Source organism: Cydia strobilella, chromosome 7, assembly GCF_947568885.1.
Source record: "Cydia strobilella chromosome 7, ilCydStro3.1, whole genome shotgun sequence".
Classification (NCBI taxonomy): domain Eukaryota; kingdom Metazoa; phylum Arthropoda; class Insecta; order Lepidoptera; family Tortricidae; genus Cydia; species Cydia strobilella.
Window position 1 is genome coordinate 8977812 of NC_086047.1, and position 14550 is coordinate 8992361.

A 14550-nucleotide genomic window follows, 5' to 3' on the forward strand; every position below is an offset into this window, starting at 1 on the left:
CTCTCACACTTGTTAAGCTTTGACAATGGACGGGAACCAAAAATGGCCGTCCTTTATTGTCTCACATCGGGGTAATGAATGTGCAACATTGCGGCCATTGAATAGCGAGCCTTTTCAATTGTGGGTTCAATATTTAGTGGATTTTCTAATGGATTAACGTTAGCATGAAATCTCTCGCGCGCGCAGTTAAAGATGGTTTCCCATAAGATTACAGCAGGAAAGCGAATGAAAACGGCGCGCTAATTAAAAAGCATTACACGGAAGAACTATTCAAAGACAATTCACCTACTTGTGAAAGTGAATATTACTTCACAAATTTTCCTTATAATTATTATAAGACATATCTCTTTGATTGCTCGTGTTATAAAATGGAGGTACCTCTTTAACTTTGCTCACCCGTTACCATCAAGATGTTGTCTCCTTGACTTCCCCAATCCAAGTGGCCGGGTCTGAACCACCTTCTCTTTAACTCCCGCTTAGTGTTGCCAGGTAAGTCATTAAACATTACCCATCACCCTAATATTTAATTCAGATATTTTAAGAATGTTGCCAAGTAAAATTCATATTTGTTTGCACTTTTTGATATAATTACTACAAAATCATGACATTCGGCCATCCCACTTCTGAAATATTATAAAACATCTCTTTGATTGCTCGTGTTATAAAATGGAGGTACCTCTTTAACTTTGCTCACGCGTTACCATCAAGAAGTTGTCTCCTTGACTTCCCCAATCCAAGTGGTCGGGTCTGAACCACCGTCTCTTTAACTCCCGCTTAGTGTTGCCAGGTAAGTCATTAAACATTACCCATCACCCTAATATTAAATTCAGATATTTTAAGAATGTTCCCAAGTAAAATTCATATTTGTTTGCACTTTTTGATATAATTACTACAAAATCATGACATTATGCTGTATTATGGTAATCGTAACATAGAATATCGAATTAAAGTGGCCTACGCAAATGTTTCAGGCTCCGCTGCAATTTAAGGTGACTGGAATACAATATGTAGGTTTATTCTATCAATTTGTCTGCCAGGCAAATAGCAAGATTCCGCCATAGACTATCCAATTAATTACAGTAATCTGGTATCCAATTTATACAGTGTTTACGCGTCGTTACTCGGTTTTTGTCCGGTTGAGCGTGTTCTCGCTAATTGTTGTAAAAAACGTACATACGCTACTAAACCTTCTAGTTACTGCCCAAGTTTACCATTTATCAATTTTATTTGCACTTGCGGAACGTCAGAAAATTCTTCTGAGCCTTATCGCCGCACACGTTCCGAGAATGTGGAAATATCAGCCTATAAATTATCTAATTTGTATACTAATCTCCCTAAACGTCATTTTAATGCATTATAAAATAAGCGCTCTTTTGATCTGAAGTTTACCATGAATTTATTTGCATAAGTTTTGGCGACAGTAACATTCTTCATTTAAAAGCAAATGGTAGCACGTAAATCCGCGGGAGGTAAGTGCGGCTCGAGTCTCGGGCGCTGCCGTCAGTTCCTCGGTGGAAGCTATATGATAATGTGCCGAGGCCGGATGTGGCCCATTCCATTGTTGCCGATCGCCTGACCTCGGACCAGCGCTCCTATCGAACACCGTTTCCAGAATTAAAGCTCTTCATATTCATCATTAAATCGCCTGCATTTTCAACACTTCGACTATCAGCACGTAAAGTTAATGCAGAATACGGTATCGATGGCACAGCTGCCGTATTGTCTGCACTCACAAAAACTGTACCTAGTTAATTGATCTCAACGATACTTTGTTACTTAAGTAACTACTACTTGATTATTTCTTGTAACCGATTGTTAATTACCGACATTGTGTTATACGGTAAAAAATGTTAGAAACGTTCACGGTGAGGCATGCTTAATACCCGGCATGAAAATAATCTTAAAAGGCATTTATTATTGTCTCTTGTTTATAATCGAATCGCAAATCACGCCCAGATTTCGGATAAAACATAACAATTAATGGTGTACGGAAAATCGTGACTAAAAACTGCCCAAATAGTTGTTCGTACAAAGGAATGTCATGTAAAGGGCATTTAGAACAAATGGGCAACCGCCGCGTACCAACATCTCGAGCACAACCGTTCCACTCCATACTTTCTAAAACTCCGCTCATTCAAATGGCATTTAAATTAAACAATTCAACAATTTAATAATCAGCTCTTAAATAATACTATGCAGTGGCTGATCAATGTTAATTCATTCCTTCTTTCGATTTCGTACCTTAATGTTAGGGTTTAGAGGATATTTTTCACAGTCAGCTGTTATCAGTCTTACCTACGACATTTAACCGGGCTTCCTATGGCTGACGATGACATCCTAACATACACGCCAATAATAGATACGTTTCTTTCTGGCTACCAACTGTCATATCTACAACTGTATATACAACTAATATCAAACAAACAGAAACGTAGAGTAAGACCAAGACAAGTCTGCAACGATTTTGATAGCACACGCAGTGCAAGTGTTAAACGTCAAACTTCTATGAAATTATGACGTATAAATAACACTGCACTGTGTGCTATCAAAATCGTTGCAGACTTATCTTGGTCTGACTCTATCTATCTATTGGAATGTATGTATGTCAAGATAATAAAAGTAACTGTTATCAAATCCGAAGGATAAAAAAAGAAAATAATGACTTTTTGCATATCGGAAAAAATTGAGTGGGTAGGTACCTATTATGTTTTGTAATATCTAGTAATACATAAAATGGGTTTTGTTTTTGAAATGATCATCAATAGGTTATTTACATACACCCTAATATCTTATTATTTGTGTTCCCACAAGAATTATATTACGGCATTAGGTAGGAGTTAGGTACAAAAATGTAGCAAATCTAAATTCCTTACTCAGAAACATGATTTCCCCGAAACGACTTCAGATTTTCAAAAAGATTATTTAGCAACGGGATTCCGGGATACACCCCTCAACGCAGTTTATGTCGTTGCGACGACACCGTTGCATGTGCTTGCGCAACCAATTAGCGTCGCCGTACGTGCGCGCGCGCCACGGCCCGCCGCGCGGCTGGAATGAAGTCCCGACTCCACTATAATATGTTATTATTTAGCATCCATTCTTTCGTGTGCTGCTAACACTCCATATAATAACTATTCGATGTTTTTATTTACAATAATGTTTGTGCAAAAATTCGTCAATGGAATAATACGCTATGGATGACACAAAAGACCTCGAGTTCCTTAGCATTTTTCTTATCTGTAAAAAAATATGTTATGTCGCTTACGTTAGTAGATCTTTTATAAAATTTTATGTCGAGTAAACGTACTTAAAACTAAAGAAAAAACCGTTCAGTTTTAATGCGTTGTATTTAAGCACAGTAGGTAACACCGTGTTGTTAATCATTTTACCAAGCAACTAAAGCATTAATAACTACATAGTCGCAATACAACGTACCTAATACAAGCTACTAATGAATATTTTTGTAACACACTACATACACACCGAAAACGTGCACGTACTGCGTCCGTCACGCTCCGCCGATGCGGGTTGTGGGTTACAATTGCATTTTTGAAATTTGCATTTTATTTTAGCCTCGGAACTTTAGTGATTAATTCAATTATAATGAGGACAATAGGGTTTTGAATACAATTCTGACAATCGGGTTTAAAAATGCTTTTAATGTAAAGCCGAGCTAAAATAATGAGCACTTCCGAAATGCCTAAAATCCTATAATATCTACTTAGTTGTTATTTCATTTACTGAACGAATTATCTTGTTTCCGTTTTGTTCGGCTACTAAAGTTACGATAATATACAGGTATAAGAGTACCTATTTATCTATAAATACCTACACTATTCATAACGTGGAAAATGTCTTTGGATTTCTGCATCGTTATTTATCCTCCAGTTTCTCAAAGTGCAAGTGTGCAAAACTGAACGTTCATAAAACATCGAGAGGCGAAATCGCTCTGCTCAGTGCATGGAAAACGTTTGCGAAAACCTTAGCCATGCAAAATTGAGCCAATGTAACCTCGCGGTAATGAAGTCGTTTTTATCAATCAGCTGCAGTATTACCTACAGATTTATTTGTAAGTGGTGGCGCCGAATGTCTAGCAAAATATTGACAGATTAATACAATACTTGCATTAGCTATGATTCGACCTACACATATGCATTCTGTTCTGTCGTTTGGCAGTAGGCGCTGGTCGGCAGCAGTCGGGTAATTATCGCGGGTTCAGTGCAGCGCTGCGCTCGTCACACGTAATTATCTCTGGACCGTAATAACGAATGCAAATACGAGAGCGTCCGGCCGCGGCGCATGGAACGTGAAAAATGGCTTCATTCCTTCAGTCCGAGACAGACAACTGAAAAACACTACAAAAGCGAACGTTTAAACATACATATTTAGATCAGCTAAAAGTCTTAATTTAGAAAATTCTTGTGCGTCTGCCTATTCACTTTAAGGATGACTCACGTTAGACCGGGCCGTGACCGGGCCGGAGCTTCCGGCGCTTCGTTTTCTATGGAAAGCATCACGTGATCACCTGTCATGTCATAGAAAAGTAAGCGCCGGAATCTCCGGCCCGGTCACGGCCCGGTCTAACGTGAGTCATCCTTTATGCGTTCCCATATTTACTCGTACCTTGGTCTTATTGTCACACGTAGAGATAATAGCCACGAGAGACTGGCTGATGTGGAGCATGTGACCTGACCTGACGAGGAGGACTGATCAGGTCAATAAGTAGATCAGCAAGTTATATGAGGACCATAGCTTAGGTATCATCTGACATGAGTTGATGGGATTAAACTATAATCAAACTAATCCTATAATTTCATACTTTAGGTAGGTAGCGTTAGAGGACCATCCATGATCTTCATCAGGCACGAAAAACGACTACCAAACCAACCAAACCAGCAAACCAAACCAAACCAAACCACCAGCAAACCAAACCAAAGCAAACCAGCGTAAACTCATAGTTAACTAAATGAGATCAATTTACAAGACCTGTTTATGAATAGATTTTCCTATATAGTCTGGTAGACAACCAGCTGGTGGTCGAGCTGGTAGCTCGACGTGTTTTATGAACACTTGAACGAGATATCCCTCGTTCTCATTTGCATGCACGAAGACACATGCAAATTTCAATTATCGTTCTTATAATAATAGACCAATATCGTAAGAAAAACTACAGGATTTCCAGCCACGTTAATGCTTAATGAAAGGAGAGGCCTCGCGCGAGATCATTGGCTTCCATTAAAATTTCCTATTTGCATACAGGCATGTAATTAAGGCCTAATAACAGCCTCTGTGGCGCAACAAAGAATAAGTTTTGAGCAATAATGTAATGGTTTGTATGCAAAATAGCCTCACCGTTACGTGTTGATGGGCCGATGCGCCAAGAGCGCGTCACGGTACACGGGAGCGAATTAGTCCTTCATTTAAATTACATTACCCTACTACACGTCGTGGCTATAAAACTAGTCTAGTTTTTGTGCTGACTCATTGAGGAGTAACGGCGGCGCCGCCGGGTACGCATCGATAGTTTTTCCTCCATCCCCCGGAGTCGCCGGGTCAACATCACTCGAGGCCGCTCCGCTCTCGTAAACCGCTGCGTGGTTTTCGGCGTTTTCCCCACGCCGGAAGGCGTGTGAAAACATTGAGCCGAAGTACGCTCGTCTGGAGACTCTTGAAAAATAAAAACCGCCCACTCTGCTACGTAAATATGGCAGATGAAAATCTTTTATCGCGGTCACGTAGCGCGGCCGCGTCACGACCGCCGTCACTCCCCGCAATAAAGAGAATGAACCGCATTCTAATTTTGAACAAACACTGGAGATTTCGCTAAAACTATTTTTCTACCTAGATATAGGGTTGGCGCGTTTATTCGCATAGGTCAATGGTCAATTATTTTTTATTGCCAAAAAACAAGTTACAATGGCTTGTTGCCGAAAGGCAGTTCAATTATCGTGTAAATAAAGACGTAACTTTTACAATGCGAACGGATCGAAAAACGGTTATCGTGACGATTGAGCCGATCGGACCAGTCTGAACAATTAAATCGGATGGTAATTAATCAGAAATACTGCTCTCTTTAATAATACGTGTAATGTCGAGGCATGAGTGCAGGCGGCTGTAAATCTCTCGCGCCCGCGGCCGCCGACTTTCACAAACGGCCATAGTTTTACCAAATAGAGACGTTACTATTCAACTAAATCAGACTCAAAGCGAGAAACACTAACATCAAACTTCTCGTTCCGTGTAATATCCTGTTATTTTTTCCTAATAATCGTTATTGGTGTTTATTTATTACAATCTTCGAAACAAATTACAGGCTTTATCGACACAAATAACAAAAAAATAAAGGGTTAGTCCAAAAAGTGAGTCGTCGGTTCGATCGCAATAAGTTTTCGATAAAGTCCGGGCGATTTAATTGCCGGTTGTGATCTGGTTTTCCATAAAAAAGATGAATGGCTGCTCTGCCTAAAGCTCGTAAAACATTCTCGGTTCGTTTAACTTATTTTTTCTATCGTATTCGGTCACTTTCACCTTCTCGTTGCGCGTCCTTACGAATATTAATTATGCAGAGGATAGTTGTCTGTCCCGACGTGAATAATCAGATCTAGATACATAATGTTATTATAGAGATACCGATATACGATCTGCCGATACAATCTGTAGGGCAATAAACTTGTATCATTGAATCTATTACCGTCTGTTAGTAAACATACGAATGTGACTTTATTGATTTGGGTATCTACGCACAATGCCGGGTCAGATACAGATTGAGATTACTAATTGTGCGCATTTCACCGCATAATATTATTAAATAGGTAGGTACCTACGGGACGTAAGAGTAACGAGATGAGATTCTTAATTAGATTGCAGTAAATCATCGATCGAGTAATCGAGTTTAGAGAAAGATTGTGGGCGGGCGCGTGCATCCCATATTGTGAACACATCCTCTCGCTAACCATGTAAATATGGTACCCACATTTGCTCGTTTTGGTGGTAATCGTTCTAAAGTCATAAAAGAAAACTGGTTGCACAATCTCCACGGAGGGTGACTCATCCTGGGGGTTAAATGTAAATATTTCATGCATGATTTAAATAGTAAGTGGGCATGAGTCATTTTTGATCCGTAGTATTTTGAAAATCCATGCTTCAGTAGGTATTAGTGCTGTGAAGACAATCAGTTTAATATACAATTGAGCTTGTTTCATCATAGATTAGCAACAAATGGATAAGATGTTATGCTTCAGTGTAATATAATTTTAGACGTGTTCGTACACAAAGCATATACATACATTACCTTATAGCTCTGGTTCCGCTCTGTTTCCCACTAGACGCTCTCGAACATTTTTGTAACATCATTTATTTTTATAGCGATTAGCTTTTGTTATTGCCGTTTCCCAAATGCTAATTATTTTATGGGCAGGTAATTGTTTACTTGTATTCCATATTTCATTTCATATTGATTAGCCATTCTAGGATCAGTTTCCACTTACCGTTGGCCTGAGCCTTGTTAAAATAAAATAATTTCAAGGTAAAGCTAGGTAGGTACTGGTTTACATAGTGACGTGTGTGCGAAAACTAAAAATATTCAGCATTTGAAGGGCGCTCCGCTCGCTGCGCGCTAAGTGTAACTTTCTCTAGTTTTCCTTGCGTGTAAAAAATCTTGATTGAATTTTTCCTCCGGCATCACGGTACGCTTTCCCTGGTTAATTGAATATATTACTTACTTTTCGTTGTAAATTGCAATTACTTTTATTGTCTAAGAGGTAAATTAATGCTAGCGTATAGTGCTTGTTTCTAGCGTAATACGTGTCTGCATGCTTTGTTAGTGAAATTTGATTGGTAATGTTTCTGAATGTGTTTTTTTCTCTCATCTCCCAGCCTGCCAGGAGACAGGTAAATCACTCACAAAACACTAACATACTGAATTACGTTAAACTATTTTTATTTGCACTTTTATTGCTTATTTATTCCTTTTATCCTTCATGTGAATCTACCTATGGTTTCCTAATGGTGTTGATTTTTGTTTTGCTTGTGTGGTTTTTTGAATTATTTATATTATATGATAGCATATAATTACAAGGTTAATTGTGATAATCCATAAGTTTTTTTGGTATATCTTATAGCAACAAATTAAGTTATACGAACATAGGTTATGTAATTTAAATAATTGCAAAAATGTGGTCTAAATAGTCACTATCGTTTATTATCCACCCTCTAGTTTCTTCTTCTCTCACCCTTAACGAAGCACAAATTGCAGGCTTGCCAAAAATAAACTTGCTCGTGGAAGGAATCAAGATACCGGAATTCGAACATTATTATGACATATCGCAGAAACCCGCCCATTTGTGCTCGTGTACTTTTGGCAACGCTTTCTCAAATGTAGTAATTTTCCAGAATTTCCGTTACGTGTGATTTTGTACTTAATGCTATGTGTTGTATGGCAGAGGGTCGGGAGTGCGTCAACTGCGGCGCGACGAGCACGCCGCTGTGGCGGCGCGACGGCACTGGTCACTACCTCTGCAACGCGTGCGGCCTTTACTACAAGATGAACGGACAGAACAGACCCCTCATCAAGCCCAAGCGAAGATTGGTGAGTGTAAGAATCCGACCAATTTGTGTACTCGCCCTAACCAACCGAGCCTTAGGAGTTCGACTCGCCGATTTCTACACGCAGATATGAACACCCATTATTAACTATTCATAAATCTCCGTAATCAAATTACGATTTGACTGCGTCCTTACAAATTGAATGAAGTGTCGAGGATTTGCATTTCTATTAGGAACTCTAGCTGTATCAGACGAGCATCTCAGAAACTGCGTTTATCTTCGTACAATCGCGCTTATGTACAAGAAGGCGGTTCGAGCTGGCGGAATGGGTGATGTTTACTGTTACGGGACGCCAATAAAAAGGCGGGGCATGCACGCGGGCACGACAACGCATTAAACGCCACAAATTGGGCTCGTAAGAAGTTTAGCGTTTCGACGAAAACCGCCGAGGTTCGTCGCTCGCCTAGCTCCATGACCGCCATAAATCTTGCGGTTAGACTTCTAATCTGAGGTCGACGCATAAAGCCGAAACAATGCGACATTCGGCCGGCGGACCGGCACGTCAGCCGCGCGGCTAACGACTGGCCCGTGCGCACAATTGTACAATTTACCTTAATACCCGCATCGCGGATATAAACTAGCGGAATGGTCGCTGCACGTTACATCATCCCCACCATTCAACCGGACCCTCTGCTCCATCTCCTTACGAAAATTTCAAACATTATTTTGGCAATCTTGTACTAACTCGACATGGCTCTTTAAATTACACCGTTATGAACAACCTACAACGTTTTGCGTTTTAATTTAGTTTTAATTTACATTCAACTATAAAATGTGAATTAAAAAAACGGTTTTAATTCGGTCGGACGGTTGAGTCACGGCTACCCGGATGTCGGTGCGGGTATTTAATCTCAGTGTACTGTAGAGAGGTACCGTTGAAGGCTTGGAAGAGATTGCATTCTCACTTTTATTTTCGTTGTGGGAATTGCGAGACAATGTGCGTCCCAGCGAGATACAGTGCAAAAGCTAATCCTGAAGCATTCTCGAGCGGGTTACTAAGCGCCTGCATGAACGTTTGAATGACTTCTTAAAGACGGGTTGTTTCAATACTACCACATAAATACTTTGTTTCACTTGATACTGTACTATGTAATTTATTTATTTATCGTATGGCATTTACAGTTACTGGATTTAAATTGAATTCTAATTTAAAAATACCCTCTATGTTGAGTGAGCAGACACGGACGGAAGGTCCAATGTCTCTTGTCATATGACGCGAGTAGGCGTCTTTCTTGACATTCGCTTTTTTCATTGTTGGCATTGTAATCGAGTGACTTGTATCCAGTAAGCACTGCGAGGTCCTGGAGGACAGTGCAGTTGCCAAGTTTGTTGCTCTGTTAGCACCACTAGGTAATTGAATAAAATATACTACTAGTACATTCGAAACGTAGGTATGAACTAATACTTTATGATACCTAAAGTTATTGTGGCTAATGGTATATAGGGTTGACCTTCACTAATTACGGTAAAACTGCATTTAAAAACGTAAACATATATAATAGTATCGTTGCGTCAGTCAACACACGCTGGCGAGAATTAATTAAAAGCCCAAAACTAGTACACGGCAATTAGTGGCTGCCATTAAGCGGCGACCTTGTCCACACACCTAATTGGACAATGCAGACAACTTAGAACAACAGAATCTACCTAATCTCATTTATTATGGTTACTCCAATTTTCCTGCACTTGGCTCAATTTTAAAGGTTCCCACGTTTCGACAGTACAAATGGTTACGCGACACTTACATGCTTGTTGGGTAATTATTTGTTGCACCTAATAAAATAATTATAATCTAATAAGATTAAGTCCGCGTTAATTTGGTTTATAATATGTAGGTATGTGCTTCACGAGTAATTAGAAGTCAAAAGTAATTTAGTGAACAAGTGACAGGGCCTCATTTAAATATGTTCTGTGGTTAATTAAATGTGAGGTACAAATTAAGTTTGGAGATAGAGGACACTCGCTCTATTAAAAAAAAATAACCACAAAGTCACGGTACTTTGTATTGCGGATGGGTTTGCCAATGAGTATTTTATTGTTAACTCAAGCGCATCAGGAAGTAATTAAATTATTTATTTTGACAGCGTCGAGTTGGTGGCAAAATATTGACATTACATACTTATTAAATATATTAAAAACTACTTACTACTACTACTACTTACTTGTACTTATTACTTATATTTATCTTATTTTATTAAATATGTCTGTGTCTCACGGAAGTTTTGTTATTAAAATTGAATACTTAGTTTAGAATGCCTACGAAACTAGGCTAAAGAGTTTACATTTAGTTTATACGGTAATAAAAATGAGAGATCATTTAAATAACCGTACAAAATAAATGTCACATTAGAACATGTGCTTATTAAGATAATAAGGCGAGATCGCATGTTGATACCCGTTACCGGTAGCCTCAGCGGCTAGTGCGAAATCTTCGGCGAGCCACCGGGCAATAAAACGCAGTACCGGGACCATAAAGCGAGGTATGCAATACGAGCTATGTCCTATAATATTTCTCCCGGGAGAAAAAGGAACGCGTGAGAACACTGGGAACACGTCCCAAGTTATATTTGTACAGCGAAAATGCCAGCTTCACTTGTAGATGGTCGGAGATAGCACTTGCCACGCTACTGGCCCGTTTCGGACTCGACTTTCAACTAGTTTAATATATAAGTAATGTTGTACTCATTTTTTTAATGGCAATGTGCTATTATTCATGTTGCGTTGATTTTAACATACATAATTACTAAATAGGTACTTGTGTCTTATGCACGTTAGTGGCCTTATCAGTATGTAATGTTGCTCGTTCAAATTTTAGGAACTCGGGAGGTTGGAAATAAATCTTCATATTTAAAATACTACGCATGGCGAGGCGGTCATGGAACTTTCCTATTTGGCATGCAGAGCCCCAACTAGTGCCAAATAAACTATCACAATAAGAATTCGTTCTTATACGTCGCCTTAAACGTTGACGCAAGTCGGTCCCACACTGTCTGCCTGATTTATAATCGTTATGATGTCATTATTCATTGCTGAGAATTTTACTGTCAATTTTATTTATGGGCGGAAACTTTCGATGTTTTCTTTAGCTACTGGTCTGTCGATTATAAAAACGATCTATGTCTAGATTATTTGCAATTCTAATTTTAGAACGTTTCTTACTCAAGCCATGAATCATGGCCCATGATGCAGGTTTCTAAAGTACTAGCCGGATTTTAAAACAAAGCAGTAGAGTTAAGTGAGTAATTAAATAAAATTAAAATTTGGAACATGGTATTTATTTTAAATTTGGGAACTGTATTCGGGTGAGCGTGTTGTCTCGGTGGCCGAGACAAGACTCGCCGGCCATCGATCACCGCGTGCCGTCGAATAAATTCTGTTCGTAGGTATGGTCCAAGTCATAGACTAACTCTATATTGTATCAATAATTTAAGACACCTATTTGTAATGTTCTATTGACGATATTTGTATGTAGGTAGGCGTCGAGAACATTGCTAGAATGTCACGAGTTAAGTAAAAACATCCGCTTATTAATTGAGTCGGTTAAAATGAAGTCCCACTTGAAAATTGCTCTATTTGAGAAATACATTTATGAAAAACTAAATGAGATAGGTAATTTTTATATGTATTTTTATAATTTCTTATCTTAAGTTATACTTATCCTCTAATTTTCTCATTTAATTAACTTCCTGCACCTACTGCAGCCGCTCGCAATACTCTATTTGGCCATGAACACGAAACAAAGTCGGTGACACTGAGGACTCGGAGGAGGAGGATTTATTCCTTTCTGCCTCTTTTGGCCGAACAACACAAATGTGTGAAAATATTATTCTTATATCATTATTACCGAGTAAATTATCGAGTGAATATCGGTGGCCATTATGGCCCACACGAAAAGGCACAGGGACATTATAGGGATTTTATTAGCACAGAGTGCTAAGTGACTCATACTCATTCGAACGCACGTTTTGCGGCCACTGCTGTTATGGATTATGACCAGTATCCAACTGGTTGGTGTTGATTTCGTGTAGTTTCTACTATGATCGATATTAGTAAATAATGTTGTTCTTATTCATTAATACGTCACGATTGTGACGGAATTAATCGTGACGGAAAATATCAAATACATATGAAGGGGCAATCTGTTTGCTAAACTGACATGACAAAAAAGATTAAGTAGTTACAAAATAAAATAATTCTAAATGATGATGGGTACGTCGTTTGTATTTTGTTTTTAGAATTATGACGTTGGTTTTTTTCCCTTGGCACGGCCACCCCGCACAGTGAGTGACACGCGGCTAGCTCGGCGGGGTGCACTCGCATTTTTACCATTCTCGCACTTGCCTACCTGCCTGTGCCCGGTGCAATGCCGTGCTGCTGTCCGACTTTAGTTTGAGAACATTCTCGGCAAGAAACCTATTCCTTGGTCTAAACAAGTTTAGTCGTAGTCCGTGAAACAGTAGGTACAAACACAGGTCTTAACGAAGAAAATGTGTTTTGGGTTACGTGAGAAAAACGTATTTTACTTTAAATTCATACTGAGTAAACATCCAAATATATAAGTAATAACAGGTACTAGGTTTTTAAGTCTCATTATTTCAATTTTATCTATTGCAAAGCTGTGGGTGGGATATTTTGCTGGAGCCACTCAAGACTCTTTTATAGCATTTCCATAAACACCGACCCTTTTTTCATCCCACGGCCAGGCCAAAAGAAAAAAAGGCTTTTGTCAACGCCTTGATTGATACGGTAACCTTCCCTTGTTTTAGCAATAACCCGAAGTCTTTAGTTTATTTTTTTTCACCCTCGTCTCGTACGTTTTTATTTGCCACGTCGAACAGGTTTGACATATCACTAAATTTTGTAAGAAAAATTACAATTCTCAGCATTTTTATACCAGTGGCCGGGTAGCGAGAGGTGTTATAAATTTAAAATGTTTTTTTTTCTGAGTCATCGTATAGAGAATTGAATGTTTTGTGTTGGTGTTTTTATAGTTCGGTGATCTACCTGCCTAGGCGCCACGGTGACATTTACGGGAGGATATTGGGACAGTATTAATGTTCATATTAATAACAAGGAAACAGGCAACCACGGACTTCATAAATTCTAATGATTGAGTGCAAAGAACTTATTTTATTTACTTGTAAAAATATGGCTTGATGTTTGTTTATGTTCTTGGAACTGCATTCGACTGCACTGGTGAACGCTTTTTGTCTGTTAGATTGCATCTATTTATTATGATAGTTAAATTATTGATGTAGAATGTTGCCTTAGCAACAGGTCATGTAATAATTGATTGGACCAAGTGGATTATGTTTTTGAATGCAAAGCGAAGTGACGCAAGTTTATCTTTCGGTATACATAAATTTTATGCGGTAGGTACTTACTTTTTACTACTAGTGACTTATTTCTGCATTTACGTAACAAAACAATACTTTCCATAGGTATTTAATTACATTGACCAAATGCGTTTAGAAGCGGTCGTGCACGTTCTTGGTATTTAGCACCGGAGGTAAAATAGTTATTACCATTAAACCACCCTGTAATACTTAATCCCAATAAAACAACAAAAAAATTAAGAGCGTTTGAAATCACCTTTATTAGCTTACCTAATCACCGTGTGATACTCGGATAGTTAATAGAATAGTGTAGGGCGGTAATCGAATCAGCTATCGGCCGAGAGCGCTCGATTTCACGCGCCGAGGAGAATCGATTGCGATGCGTGCTCGAGAGCACGGGCTTAGTTATACAGCGTCAAATTGGTGTGTCAACTGTCGAAAGTGACGTTCGGTGTAAAGTGTCAAGTGTAAGGTGTAAGTAACACATACTATTTTGCAGAAAACTTAACCTTTATTATGATTTTAGAACCCTATGGGCAGGTAGGTATAGTATAAGGTATTTATTATTTAGGTCGATTCAGTCGGATGGTACTGAACTATACACCGTATT

At 38.9% G+C, this 14550-nt stretch overlaps 1 protein-coding gene across 4 annotated transcripts in view; it reads left to right on the plus strand.

The window, feature by feature from the left end:
- Positions 1-14550, plus strand: part of LOC134743093 (GATA-binding factor C-like) — a 97517-nt gene that overhangs the window by 41618 nt on the left and 41349 nt on the right. The window contains exons 4-5 of one of the 4 annotated variants that reach the window (XM_063676410.1): positions 7876-7890; positions 8442-8593. In XM_063676410.1, coding sequence (XP_063532480.1) covers positions 7876-7890; positions 8442-8593 — 167 coding nt within the window. The remainder of the gene's footprint in view (positions 1-7875; positions 7891-8441; positions 8594-14550) is intronic. The other 3 variants (XM_063676411.1, XM_063676412.1, XM_063676413.1) reach the window with 3 other exon arrangements.